This window comes from Callorhinus ursinus, unplaced genomic scaffold (genome assembly GCF_003265705.2).
Source record: "Callorhinus ursinus isolate GAN/ISIS: 27379988/994484 unplaced genomic scaffold, GSC_fseal_2.0 scaffold17, whole genome shotgun sequence".
Lineage (NCBI taxonomy): Eukaryota > Metazoa > Chordata > Mammalia > Carnivora > Otariidae > Callorhinus > Callorhinus ursinus.
Window position 1 is genome coordinate 36,609,943 of NW_027397079.1, and position 14,369 is coordinate 36,624,311.

Consider the following 14,369-nt stretch of genomic DNA (forward strand, 5'->3'; position numbering starts at 1 on the left):
CTTTCTTTCTTTCTTTCTTTCTTTCTTTCTTTCTTTCTCTTTCTTTCTTTCTTCTTTCTTTTTCTTCTAGTTCTTCTTTCTCCTTTTCTACGTCTTCTTTCTTCTTTCTTCTTTCTTCTTCTTCTTCTTCTTCTTCTTCTTCTTCTTCTTCTTCTTCTTCTTCTTCTTCTTCTTCTTTCTTCTAAATATCTCCAATGGAAAACAAGAACTTGGGACTTCTTAGTGCACCATTTTATTGATGTCACTTTCCAGATTATTTTTTCAGTATTTGGTAAAATCTTCTTGTCATTCTGTCTCTGGTGTAGGGTAAACATGATCATTTAAAGCCTATGTGCTTGGTCACTGATGTCCAGTGAAGGAATACTGGCTTTAATTTTTGGTTAGTTTTGTGGAATCACATTGTCTCATATTTTGTGAACCTAAAAATAATTTTTACTTTGTCTCTGGTACAGCCATGTGTTCTTTTTAAAGAATATGTGTACATAATTCATTTTATTCCTTATTTTAATTTCTCTATACAAGAAGAATTCTACAGAATCTAATTCTACCATAGTGAGAGGAATAGGAAGCTGCATCATTTTTCTTATTTCCAGCCAAATTTTTAAATAACTGTTTCAAAGACTTTGGTGAAGAACCATTGTTTTCTTTATATTATTATTATATGGTGATAAATAACTTCTGTGGTTTTGTAGCTAGCTCCCCACTTTCGATAATGTTTTCCCCTAGCCTTTCTGCATTGTACAATTGAAATAATCATGTTCAAGTAAAAGAAAAAAAAATCTATTGCACAAACAGAATACTCATAATACCAACAATCTCTTCTTAACTTTTTTCTCTCTGGTTCATAGAATTTATTTAATGGCTCTGAGAGTTAAGTTTATCTTCTTCTGGACAACAGCTCTGCAAATTATATATTTAACTTCTCTGCCAAGTGCTAGTTAGATGTTAAGGCATCATTTTAACAGAAAACATATATTTCTAACTATAGCAATGCTAGTCTATATCTAGAGCTAGAACTTTTACACTATTACCACAACCCCTCAGAATAACCTGGCCATGTATTTATCATCAGTATATTTCCTTCTAAGTCTTAAACAGAGTTATGGATGGCCAAAGTTATCAAACACCTTTAATGATATATTTTTCCATATATAGTAAGGTTTAGCAAAACGTATTTGAGCAGACTCATTCTCTGGTTTTAACAATTAGTATATTATGGGAGTGCCTCAGTGGCTCAGTCAGTTAAGCATCTCACTTTTGGTTTCGGCTCAGGTCATGATCTCAGACCATGAGACTGGCCCCACCTTGGGCTCTACACTGAGTATGGAGTCTTGTCCCTCTCTCTCCCTCTCTCCCCTTTCCCCTGCTCTCTCTCTCTCTAAAAAAACAAATAAATAAAATCTTAAAAAATAGCATATGATGATCATATATTTTTAAGAGGAAATAATCCCAAAGAAATATTGATAATATTATTTAGAAAACATTTTTATAAAAACAGTATATCCAATTACATGTTCTTTGGTTTGCCATGTCACTCAGAGCCTTTCCATGAGGGCAGTAAATTTTTAATTTTTTTAAAAAAATATGAAGCATAGTTGAAAGAAGTTTCAAAAAACAATTTCTATACTTTGAGCTTTCTGTTTAACTTTCCTTACCTCATTTGGTTGTACCACCACCAAGTGTTAGATAAGCCAGAAACCTTGGTGTCATTGATCTGTTTTTTTTTTCATCCTCCATATAAAATCCATAATTATAATTCAGTGGATTATACTTCTAAACTATATCTCAAATACAACCATGGATCTTCCTTACACCACAGCCGCTCAATTTCACTCTATGGCTATCATTTTCCTGGACTACTATAATAGTATCTTAATTCATCTGTCCATTTTCTCTTGCCCTTTCAATCCTCTTTTCTAAAACCTACTTTTATCAACTTTCCATCTTCCAATAAAATCTCTAAATACAACCAATTGCTTGTAAGTTATAGGCTGACTTTCTGCTTTAAGAGTGTAGGGCCCCACACACTTCTGCCATAACAATTTTTATCACATCACATCTGGCCTTTTTACTTGTGTATTTCTATATCTTTCATTGCAATATGAACAATATGAGATTTTTTTTTTTGTTCACTGGTGTGTTTTCAGGGCAGGCACATTATAGGACTCAATTAGTGAATTAATGATTGAATTGTTCTTCTCTGTGTAGTAGCTATGCTGCTGTCAATATTTCTCAAATTTCTATACTATCTTTCAGTGTAGGGTCGTTTTAAATATTGTTTCTTTTCCTATAAGTACTTTTTCTTTCATTTCTATTCTTTTTTAAGGATTTATTTACTTATTTGTTTATTTTAGGGGGGAGGGGCAGAGGGAGAGAGAAACTCAAGCAGACTCCACACTGAGCATGAATCCTGTTGCAGGGCTTGATATCACAACCTTGAGATCAGACCTGAGCTGAAACCAAGAGTCAGACACTTAAGCAACTGTGCTACTTAGGCACTCCTCATTTCTATTCTTGACTAAGTCCTGTCCAACATCCAGACTTGATAAGAAGGTTAAAACTATTCTCACATACCAGATAAATTCCCTGTACTTTATTGTTTCATTAAACTTTGTTATAGTATTTGTGACATATTTATCTCCAGTTTTATTTATTTCATGTCTGTACCTTTTATCCCAGTATAAGAAGGGAAGATACTTTTGTGGTTTTCTTTACTATCAGATAATCAGAGTCTCATCTAGTGCTGGAAACATAGTAACACTATAAATTAATCACTTAGTGTATTAACATTTATTGCTAAATGAAGATCTCTTATGTCAGAATAATATAGAATTCTTTTAGTGAAATGTAAAATACAGATGTTATTTCAGTTAATTTACTTTGGCTTATTTTCATTTTAGGTTTGTAGGAATAAAGAATGTGTAGATGCTGCATACCTGGATTATGATTGTACTCCAAGAAAATGCAATGAACAGGGTGTAAGTACCAGTAATATGATGTGAGGATAGAAATCATTGAGAATAATCCTACAAAGCAAACACATAATAACACACACACACACACAAACACACACACACATTTACATACTCATAAAACACATAAGAAGATTTGTCTTCTAAGTATTATTTTAAAATTCTACTGGAACACAAATAATTATAGCTACCTATCTCATAAGGTGATATTTCTCCTGGTTACAGATATGCAATAATAAAAAGAACTGTCATTGTAACCCCTCATATTTACCTCCTAATTGCCAAACTAGTGATGATGCATGGATTGGTGGGAGTATTGACAGTGGCAATTTTCCACCTGTAGCTCGCTTAGCCAGTTCTGGTAAGTATTAATGGCAAGGAAAACATAACTAAAACAATAGTTTAATTTATTAAATTTAAAAAAATAAATAACATTTTATTTATTTGTCTATCAATCTATATTTAGATTATATATGGGCATCAAATAATAAGACATAAAGCTAGTTTGTGTTTTACTGTAAAGAGTAATAGAATATATGTAATATATATTATAAATAAGATATATCAGTAAAGGCCCAGGCAGTAAAATAGAAATCATTTTAGTCTTTAACACAGAAGGAATTTAATATAAGGCATCAGCTAACACATAATGGCAGAGTTGAAAGCCAATCAGAGAATCTTGAGGCAACACAGGAATCCACTACCACTTCTTAGGTCTAGAAGGACAATGAAAAGAGGTTGTATTACTAGAACCAAAATCTGAGGCACCTTCATGACCTGACCTGTATGGTCAGGGCTACATAACAGGATCTAAATCATAGGGAGAGGTACTGACCAGCATGAGGTAGAGGTATAGAGCATATGCAGCCACTATGGGAGATGCTGCAGAGGCAAGGGGATAAATACCATGAATATTTCATTACTCTGGCCCTCCAAATGTTATCCAGTTATTCCTATTGGCCAAATATAACTAGAAGTCCAAAGTAGCTTCCTACAATTTTTTTGTACAAAGAGGGATGGATTTTAGAATAATCCAGCATATCCAATGATGCTTAGGGCCAGACTTTATATAAAAACCTAAATTTATGATAATTAAAGCAGATTTTGAGCACACACATATCATTTCAAATTGACCTTAGTGATGTAATTGATCAATAAAATGTACAGAAGTGAGATTCTTAGTTTTTTAGAATACTAATTCTTGCAACTCCTATTATTGGAACACTCGTTCTGTTGAAAATCGTCTTCCCTATTTGAAATTTGAATACACTGAGACACAAAATACAAATTATCCAAATTCATGACACACAAAATGAACAAAATTAAATGATTGTTTTAAATTACGATATTTGGGGATGCCTAGGTAGCTCAGTCTGCCTTTGGCTCAGGTCATGATCAAGTCCTGCATAAGGTTCCTTGCTCAGTGGGAGCCTGCTTCTCCCTCTGCCTACTTCTCCCTCTGCCTGCCACTCCCCCTGCTTGTGCTCTCTCTCTCTGACAAATAAATAAATAAAATCTTAAAAATATAAATTACTACATGTGGGAGAAGTTTCCTGCACATCTTACATCTCTCTCTTTCTCTCTCTCTCTCTCTCTCTCATTATATATATATATATATATATATATATATATATATGAAAACATTTTTGTGTGTATGTATTCTATTATATATATATACATATATATATATATAAAACAACTTGGTAATCAGATAGTATATTTATATAAAAAGAATCTAAGATGTGGCATTAGCTTTGGAACTGAATGGTGCACAGAAGGTAGAAAGACCTCTAAGAAATTGTTGAAGGCTTTTAGTATATTGTTGAAATTGTCTTGAGAATACTATTGGTGAGCAATCCAAAGACAGCTTAAAAACATGTTTTTAGAAGTTGGAGAAATAAGGACATTTACTATGAAGTGGTAAATTGTTTGTCATCACTGCTGCCTGTGGTAATGTGGAAAATAGAATTTGTAGGTTCTGGTCAGCAAGATTTCCAGGTAGATTGTAAAGATTTCCAGTAGGTGATTTAAGTAACCTATGATAAAACATGAGAAGACAGAAATAATGAAAAATATTTCAGTTCTCAAGTAAAATGTAGATCAAATACAAAAGACAGGATTTGGGGGTTTGGGGGTTTCATTTTTGTTTAGTTTGAAAATAAAACATTCTTATCCCTAGACTCTCTTCCAGCAAAACCTTCTTATTGTAAGAAATGGTTAAAAACTAAATTTGAGATATTGAACAAAAAAATTTGACCTCAGTTAAAAATTAAATCAAGCATGTGACTATAAGACCCTTTTTTTTAAACCTCATAAAAGTAGTGATGCATTTTATACATCTTAATCTATGCAAAAGGTCTTCTAAGTGTTGTAGTAGAATGCTTCTAAAAACTCTCAAACAATAAGGCTATGAAGAATCTTAAGTCAGTTATCCCATAGCAGCCTCACCAAGGTCCAGAATAGAAAAAGGCTTATCTCAAAAAGATTTGTGGACATAGTCTTTGATTAATGGGGTATATTTTTTATTTGACACACAATAAACCCACATGTTTTAAAGGAATTGTATCAACTCAACTAAAAGTAATCAAGATAGTACTTAAGCTATTTGAGTCCCAATTAGGTATGGGCAAGAAGCAAGGCTGATAAAGCTATTCAGCTGTAAAAAATGACTGTTCCTTTTGGAAAAGGAATTATAAATCAAAGGATATAACCAACAGACCAGAATGAAAACTTCTTTGATCTATGGGTTTATAATTTTTAAGTATCACTACCAAAAAAATAAACACTCCCCCCCCAACACAGGTATAGATGGTTTCACAGGTCAATTCCAGAAAAATTTTGCAAGGAAAAAATACCATTTTAAAAACTGGTAGGGGGGCACCTGGGTGGCTCAGTTGGTTAAGCATCTGCCTTTGACTCAGTTTGTGATCTCAGGGTCCTGAGATCACCCACATAAGTCTTCCTGCTCATGGGGAGTCTGCTTCTCCCTCTCCCTCTGCTCCCCCTCTACCTGCTCATTCTCTCTCTAATAAATAATTAAAATCTTAAAAAAATAAAAAACACGTGGGGGGACTTCTTCACCTAATTGTATGAGGAAAATATAACCCTAATACCAAATCCAGACAAGGAAGTTAACATAGAAAAATTACAGAACAATATGTTTTATAAACATAGATGTAAACATTCTTAACAAAATATTAGCTCATGTTCTTTACCTATCTATATTAAAAGAATAGTAATCCAGACTAGTTGGGGTTTATCTTAGAAATGCAAGTCTCCTTAATCACTTGAAAGTCAATCAGTGCAATTCACCAAAACAACAAAATTATTTTTAAAAAGTACATGATTTTCTCACTTGATGCATAAAAATCATTTGACAAAAAATTCAACATCTGTTTATGAAATTTTTAAAGCAGCAAACTAACAGAAGTAAACTTGATTAATCTGATAAAAAAATCAAAAGAGGGGCGCCTGGGTGGCTCAGTTGGTTTAAACCACTGCCTTCGGCTCAGGTCATGATCATGGAGTCCCAGGATCGAGTCCCGCATCGGCCTCCCCGCTCAGCAGGGATCTGCTTCTCCCTCTGACCCTCTTCCATCTCGTGCTCTCTCTCATTCTCTCTCTCTCTCTCAAATAAATAAATAAATAAAATCTTAAAAAAATCAAAAGAAAATGTAGTTAATAAATCTTATGATGAAATACATTGTTTTTCCAAAAAACAAGTTGAAAGTGAGGCAACAAATTATGTTCTCACTATGTCTAGTCAACATTTTCCCATAAATCCTAGTCAGTGCAATAGCAAAAAAGAAGAAATCAGGAGCATAAAGATTATTAGAAAGCATCAAATGGAATTTCAGATGTTGTGAAGTACATAGAAAATCCTAAGGAATCTGCAAAATACTTCTAGAAGTGTTTTTGAAAGGTCAAAGGAAATTTTCAAAGTCAGTAGTATCCAAGATCTATAAAGAACTTATCAAACTCAAAACCCAAAGACCAAATAATCCAGTTAAGAAATAGGCAGAAGACACAATAGACATTTTTTCTAAAGAAGACATACAGATGGCCAACAGACATATGAAAATATGCTCATATATCACTTATTATCAGGGAAATACAAATCAAACTACAATGAGATATCACATCACACCTGTCAGAATGGCTAAAAGTAGCAACACAGAAAACAACAGATGTTGGTGAGGATGTGGAGAAAGGGGAACACTCTTACACTGTTGGTAGGAATGCAAACTGGTGCAGCCACTCTGGAAAACAGTATGGAGGTTCCTCAAAAAGTGAAAATTAGAACTACCCTATGACCCAGCAATTGTACTACTAGGTGTTTACCCAAAGGTTACAAACACTGATTTGAAGGGACACATGGACCCCAAGATTTATAGCAGCATTATCTACAATGTGGATCTATAATTATCTACAAAAATATTTATAATTATCTACAAAAATTATGGAAAGAGCCTTAGTGTCCATCAATTGATAAATGGATAAAGAAGATGTGAGATTTACATATGTGTATATATATATACATAAAAATGATAGATAGATATAGATAGATGATATAGCTATAATGAAATATTACTCAGCCATAAAAAAGGATGAAATCTTGTCATTTGCAATGATGTGGATGGAGGATGGAGCTAGAGGGTGTAATACAAAGTGAAATAAATTAGAGAAAGACAAATACCATATGATTTACTCATATGTTGAATTTAAGAAACAAAACAGATGAACATAGGGGAAGGGGGAAAAATAGAAGAAGGCAAACCCTAAGAGACTCTTTTTTTTTAAGGAGATTCTTTTTTTTTTAAGGTTTTATTTATTCATGAGAGACGGAGGAGGAGAGAGAGAGAGGGAGAGAGAGAGAGAGAAGCAGAGGGAAAAGCAGTCTCCCAAGGAGCAGGGAGCCTGATCCGGGACTCGATCCCAGGACCCTGGGATTATGACCTGAGCCGAAGGAAGATGCTTAACCATCTGAGCCACCCAGGCGCCCCAAGGAGATTCTTAACTATAGAGCAAAAACTGAGGGTTGCTTGAGGGAAGGTGCGTGGGGGATGGTCTAAATGCTTGACGGGTATTTAGGATGGCACTTGTGTTGAGCACTGGGTATTATATGTAATTGATAAATCACAAAATTCTACTCCTGAAACCACTATTACACTATATGTTAACTAACTAGACTTTAAGTAAAAACTTGAAATAAACAAACAAAAACAAAAGTCAGTAGTATTGCTATATAATAACAGCAGTAAAAGGAAATCAACTTAAAATTAGTACTATTTACAATACTATTAAAATACAAATTTTAGGAATAAATTTAACAAAATATGTCTTTTACATTGAAACTGAAACAGAAATGTAAACAGATGTTAAACAAAAATAAGTGGCGAAATATGCCATAATTACCTATTAGAAGGTTTATTATGGCTAAGATGTCAATTGTAACAAAATTTATAGATTAAAAAATCCAATCATAAAAGCATGTAACTTTTTATATATTAACAACTTGATTCTAAAATATTAGCAAAAGTGCTCAGAATAGCCAAAAAAAAAAAAAAAACTGAAAAAGAATAACAAAGAAGGACATCTTTGTCCATTTGCCTTATATTGAATTTACTATATTGTAGACTTAGCATATAGTTACATTAATGAAGACAGTGTGGCAATGGTAAATATACCCATTGTTATATGGTTAATCAATTTTTCAAGAAAAATACAGATACTTCAATGAAGGAGGAAAATCAGTTCAAAACATTGTACTATAACAATTGAATATCCAAATAAAATCAAATGACCCTTAAAATCTCAACTTACTTAACAGTTTATATGAAGTAAATCGTAAATCTGAACATATAAATTAAAACTCTATACGTTCTTGAAAGAAGCAGAGAAATTTCCACATGACCTTGGAATAACCAATAATTTCTTAGATAAGACATGAAAATACATATCAATGCAATAAATGAAAGATACTTTGGACCTCATGAAAATTTTACAACATGTACAGTATTTCTTTTTTTTAAAAGATTTTATTTATTTATTTATTTATTTTAGAGAGAGAGAATGAGAGGGAAGAGGGTCAGAGGGAGAAACAGACTCCCTGCTGAGCAGGGAGCCCAATGCAGGACTCGATCCCAGGACTCCAGGATCATGACCTGAGCTGAAGGCAGTCGCTTAACCAACTGAGCCACTCAGGCGCCCAACATGTATAGTATTTCTTACTAAAAATAGGGTATTGAGAAAAATTGGTCTTTACAGGGGTCACACTTTCTTTTCATCTATACTATCAAACTGTCCTGAAAAGAAACTATGAAATAAAAGGTCCTCAATAACAAAGCAAAGGACTATTATGGAAGTTAGAAATATTTTGGAGGGCACTTATGCTGTAACTTATCTACTTCATTTAAAAACATGTGAATTATAAAATTATAAAAGAGTTAAAAATTTTTATGCTAATAGTCATATTAAAATGTACAAATGTCTTTATTATATTCCTGGTAATTGCTTTTAAATCATTGATGTTTTCTCTCCTAGAAAGAAACTACATTGAGAATGTTTACCATTCCAAACCTACAAGATGGCCATTTTTCTTACTCATTCCTTTTATTATTATTCTCTGTGTACTGATTATCACACTGGTAAAAGTTTATTTCCAAAGAAAAAAATGGAGAACTGAGGAGTATACAAGCGACGAGTATATTGATTTCATATTTAAGATTCATTACTTTTATAATTTGTTGGCATATATATGACTTATTAATAAATATCATGATGTAACTAATAATTCAGAATTAAAATTTATATTTATATTAAAATATAATAATATATTAATTAGTATAATGGATAACAGAATTTTTTCAAAAGTCAGCAATTTTAATCTTATGACAACTTGAACTCTGTTGGGGTAAAATTAAGTGGAAATGATTTCTAGTTAATGTTTATCTACCTCCTTTTATTTTTGATCTTAATTATTAAATATGTATAAACATTATTACTTTATTCTTTAATATTTATATATTTCAAAATATTTTTGAATATTATTTTATTAAAAGAAAGCAGAAAAATCTAAAAAAAAATTCTTTTAGGCAGTTAAATAAATTAAGCAACTAGAGGTAGAGAAGATTAAAAGTCAATAAATAATAGACTGAAAAATATAGATTATAGTCAAACTAATCTTCAGAAAAAAATAAAACAGATAGTTTTTCATTAAAAAACAGAAGCATTGGGGCACCTGGGTGGCTCAGTCATTAAGCGTCTGCCTTCAGCTCAGGTCGTGATTCCAGCCTCCTAGGATCAAGCCCCGCATAGGGCTCTCTGCTCTGGGGGAAGTCTGCTTCTCCCTCTCCCACTCCCCCCACCTGTGTTCCCTCTCTTGCTGTGTCTCTTTCTGTCAAAAAAATAAATAAAATCTTTAAAAAACAAAAAACAAACAAAAAACCCTTAGAAGCATCTGAAAATATGCTTCAAAAATAAAAATAATATTAAAATTGGTTTACTTTTCTTCAGGGAAATTGCTATAAAATATCAAAATTCTGCTTTTGAATTTTATATATGTGCTATTCATTTTATTTAACATAAATTTTATTAAAATATTTAAAGTTGATAAGATAATATCAATTAAGAGGGAATACATTTCATAGAAATGTTTTGAAAAGTTTATTAAAATTGCAGAAATAATATGAGTGTGTGAAATAGTTAACATAAGTCAACATTAAAAGAATATTCATATGGTGGATGACTTTATTGTGGAAAAACTGATATCAAATATCTTTGAGGGAAAAAGCTAGTAAAATTAATAGAAATAAAAATGGCAGAAGATGAATCACAAGAAAGCTTAAATCTATTTAGCTGCTGTTGTGAATATGAAAATTATGAAATCATTTTTAGGTAAACATATTACTGTGTTTTTTCTCATGTTAGTCTTGATTACTAGTTGAGAGGTGTTCTCAGTGACAAGATATTCTCAAGTAGTGGCTGGTCGCAGATCCTAAATAGGAAGTTAAAGCTGTTTCAGTATTGATAGTGTATACAGAGTTTTGTAGAACAAAGAAAATATAATTTTAAGTGATTATATTTATTTTGAAACATATAGGCAAGTTGAAAGTGAGAGTGAACCTAAAGAGTAGCCAGAAAACAGAATCCATCATATCACAGTGAGTATAAAATAGTTTAAGGATAAAAGGTAGAGACAGAGAAATAGCAAAAATTTAATGTATTTGATAAATGTAAATAATATATTTATTAATCATGGTGGTCATATAGCTGCATATAATGAAATTGAATTGGAAAATATTTTTCAATATTGCAAACGAGATCATAGACACAGTAAACTATAAATGACTTTTCTATTTGCCATTTAAAAACTTCTCTACAGTGTAATCTTTTAAACTTTTTCTAATGTTTAATCCTTTAGCATTTGTGTGTTCAGAAGTTGGTTAAAAATAAATTATGTGATAGAACTCTTATAATTAGAGTAACCTCATGCTATTTGTTGAATTTGCCATTTTTAATTTGATTGGTCAAACAGGTAATTTTTCCCCTTTTATTTATTCTTCCAGAGTAATTATCTTCGATGGACAGGAAAAATGGAAAAAACAAAACAAAAACAAAACAAAACTACATGCAATGCCTGATTGTCTGGGATTCAAAACCTGCATATTATGATTATGATAGACAAGAAAAGATAGAAGATTTCTAATATAACATAAATATAATATACATTTATATTTATATATAAAATTCCACAGGTGAATTATTTGTAAGAAATGCATGCTTATGAGTTTTTATATTACATATTTCTTATTTGTAAAGTTATCTAATACTAATTGTTAGTATGCATTAATTCTGTTATCAGTAGGCATGAGACAAAGAAATTTTATAATATAATAAATATAATACCATGATTAAAGCTCACTGTTATATTTTAAATTGCAATGCCATGTAGTTATGTTATAGTCAGGTCTGTTACCAATCAAAAAACAATGATCCTAAGATTTGGAAAAAATTCTCAATTATATGCTGCCCACAAAAGACACAACTCAGTTGTGTAAAGGTTCAAGGTAAAGGATGGAAAGATATATGCTAGGAACTTTATACAAAAACCTTATACAAAGGAAAGTTTGATAGACATTAACACTGAAAGCATTCAGAGATAAAAATATATCATAATGCAAAGGGTTATTCTTTTTTAAAAGATTTTATTTATTTGAGAGAGAGAGCTCATGAAGGGGGGAAGGGCAGAAGGAGAGGGAGAAGCAGGCTCCCTGCTAAGCAAGGAGCCTGACAAACTTGATTCCAGGACCATGGGACCATGACCTGAGCTGAAGGCAGATGCTTAACTGACCAAGCCATCCAGGTGCCCGCAAAAGGTTATTCTTAAAACAATATAGTATAAATATAATATGAAAATTATATTATATAAATATAATATAAAAATAATACAAGTGCATTATTCAGGGTTCTCCAGAGAAACAGAACCAATAGGATATCAATGATTGATAATTAGATGATAGTGAAAGAGATGATAGGTGATAGATAAATGAGATTTGTTATGGGAATTGGCTCACATGTTTATGGGGGCCAAGAAGTCTCATGATCTGCCATGTGGAAGCTGGAGAACCAGGAAGGCTGGTGGTGTAATTTAGTATGGATCTAAAGCCCTGAGACTTGGAGAGCCAATGGTGTAAGTTAAGGTTTGAGTTCAAAATCTGAGAACCAGGAGTTCCAATGGGTGTCCAAGGGCAGGAGAAGATAGATGTCTTAGCTCAAGTGGAGAGCAGATTCATCTTTTCTCCACCTTTTTTTTTTTAATCTATTCAGGTCCTCAACAGATGGATAATGCCTACTCCCGTTGGTGAGGGTGAATCTTCTTCACTCAATCTTCTGATTAAAATACTAATCTCTTCCAGAGACACACTCACAGACACAATGAGAAATAATGATTTATCAGATTTCTGGTGATCCATAAGTTGACATATAAAATTAACCATCACAATCTACCCTTGCTCAACTTGCACTCATACTTATTCTTCAAATAAATGTCATAACTCTGTTTAATGTGTTATAAGTATCTTGCATACAAACAAAAATGCATTAATCCCTTCCCCAGAAAAGGAAATAAAATCCTTAAGTGATGTTTACTCTTCTCCTGATATCCTTTAACTTAAATACTATGATGTAAAATCAATATACTTAAAATACCGATATAAATTCAGGGAATAAGAGAGGAAAGAAAGCTACTTGCTCAAGATATGTATATATACACACAAATGTATTTATGACAAAATGAGGAAATACTCATGACATTACAGTCCTCATTTTTGTAACTCGTCATGTTGCTATAGCTGGTATTTACAACTACATTCTACTACCCATTCTGTTTTCCTTGTGATCTGAGCAAGCACCTGGGCTGGTTTGGTGATCCAAACCTTCACTTCTGAAGGGTCTGGACCATTAGTAGTCCTGTCATTTTAGTTTTCTATTGACTTTAATTACAGGGCATGGTAATACTAAGAGACATCCTAAAATATCTTCCAATTTCCTTCTCAAGGAATCATTGTTGTATTTTCTGGTGAAAGCATTCCTCCCTCTGAGACTAAGAGCTCTAGGCCAACACACCATAAAGTCAGAAGCAAAAATTTTGCTGGTGGCTCACTTGTGGTAAGAATAAGTGGTTCCACTCCTATTTCCACCCTTCAATTCCTGGACCCATGAATCCTGGTTATGTGAGAAATAGCACCATATATTGAACACTGATTCAGAGCATATACAGTCTTCTAGAGAACTTTGTTACAGCCCCAAAAGATATTGCCACCTAGATGATGTTCTAATTGAGTGTTCAGAAGGCCATTCCACCATTTTATCAAGCCAACTGCTTCAGGACAGTGGAGAACCAGTGAATTCCATGAGCCTGGAATCATTGCCACACTTCCTTTTCTCTGAAGTTAGTTCCTTGACCAGAAGAAGTGCTGAGTAGAATAACATAATGGTAGGTATGGCATTCTATAGGTTCATGGAGGATAGTTTTGGCAGAAGCATTGCATGTAGGGAAGGCAAATCAAAATCCAGAGCAAGTGTTTGTTCCAATAAGGAAAAGCATTGTTTCTTCCATGATGGAAGTGGTCCAATATAATCAACCTGCCACCAGGTATCTGGCTGATCATCCTAGGAAATGGTGCCACACCTAGGGCTCAGCATTGCCTTGTGCTGCTGGCAGATTAGGCATTTAGCAGTGACTGTAACTATTTAGGTTTGATGAGTACAAGTCCATGTTGCTGAGCCATATCATAACCTCCATCTCTGCTACTATGACCCCTTTGTTCATGAGTCCTTTGTATAAGAACAAGTGTGACTAGGTAAATAAGCTAACTAGTATCTACAGAATAAGTC

General features: G+C 32.8%; 1 protein-coding gene across 6 annotated transcripts in view; it reads left to right on the forward strand.

Annotated features, from left to right (window-relative positions):
- ADAM2 (ADAM metallopeptidase domain 2) overlaps positions 1-11,876 on the forward strand; it is a 159,675-nt gene extending 147,799 nt beyond the window's left edge. For 4 of the 6 annotated variants that reach the window (XM_073902520.1, XM_025885888.2, XM_073902522.1 and 1 more), the window contains 5 exons: positions 2,901-2,978; positions 3,198-3,333; positions 9,516-9,675; positions 11,074-11,134; positions 11,540-11,876. In XM_073902520.1, the coding sequence (XP_073758621.1) occupies positions 2,901-2,978; positions 3,198-3,333; positions 9,516-9,675; positions 11,074-11,107 (408 nt within the window). In that variant the 3' untranslated portion in view covers positions 11,108-11,134; positions 11,540-11,876. The remainder of the gene's footprint in view (positions 1-2,900; positions 2,979-3,197; positions 3,334-9,515; positions 9,676-11,073; positions 11,135-11,539) is intronic. The other 2 variants (XM_025885889.2, XR_012381181.1) reach the window with 2 other exon arrangements.
- Positions 11,877-14,369: the final 2,493 nt, after the last annotated feature.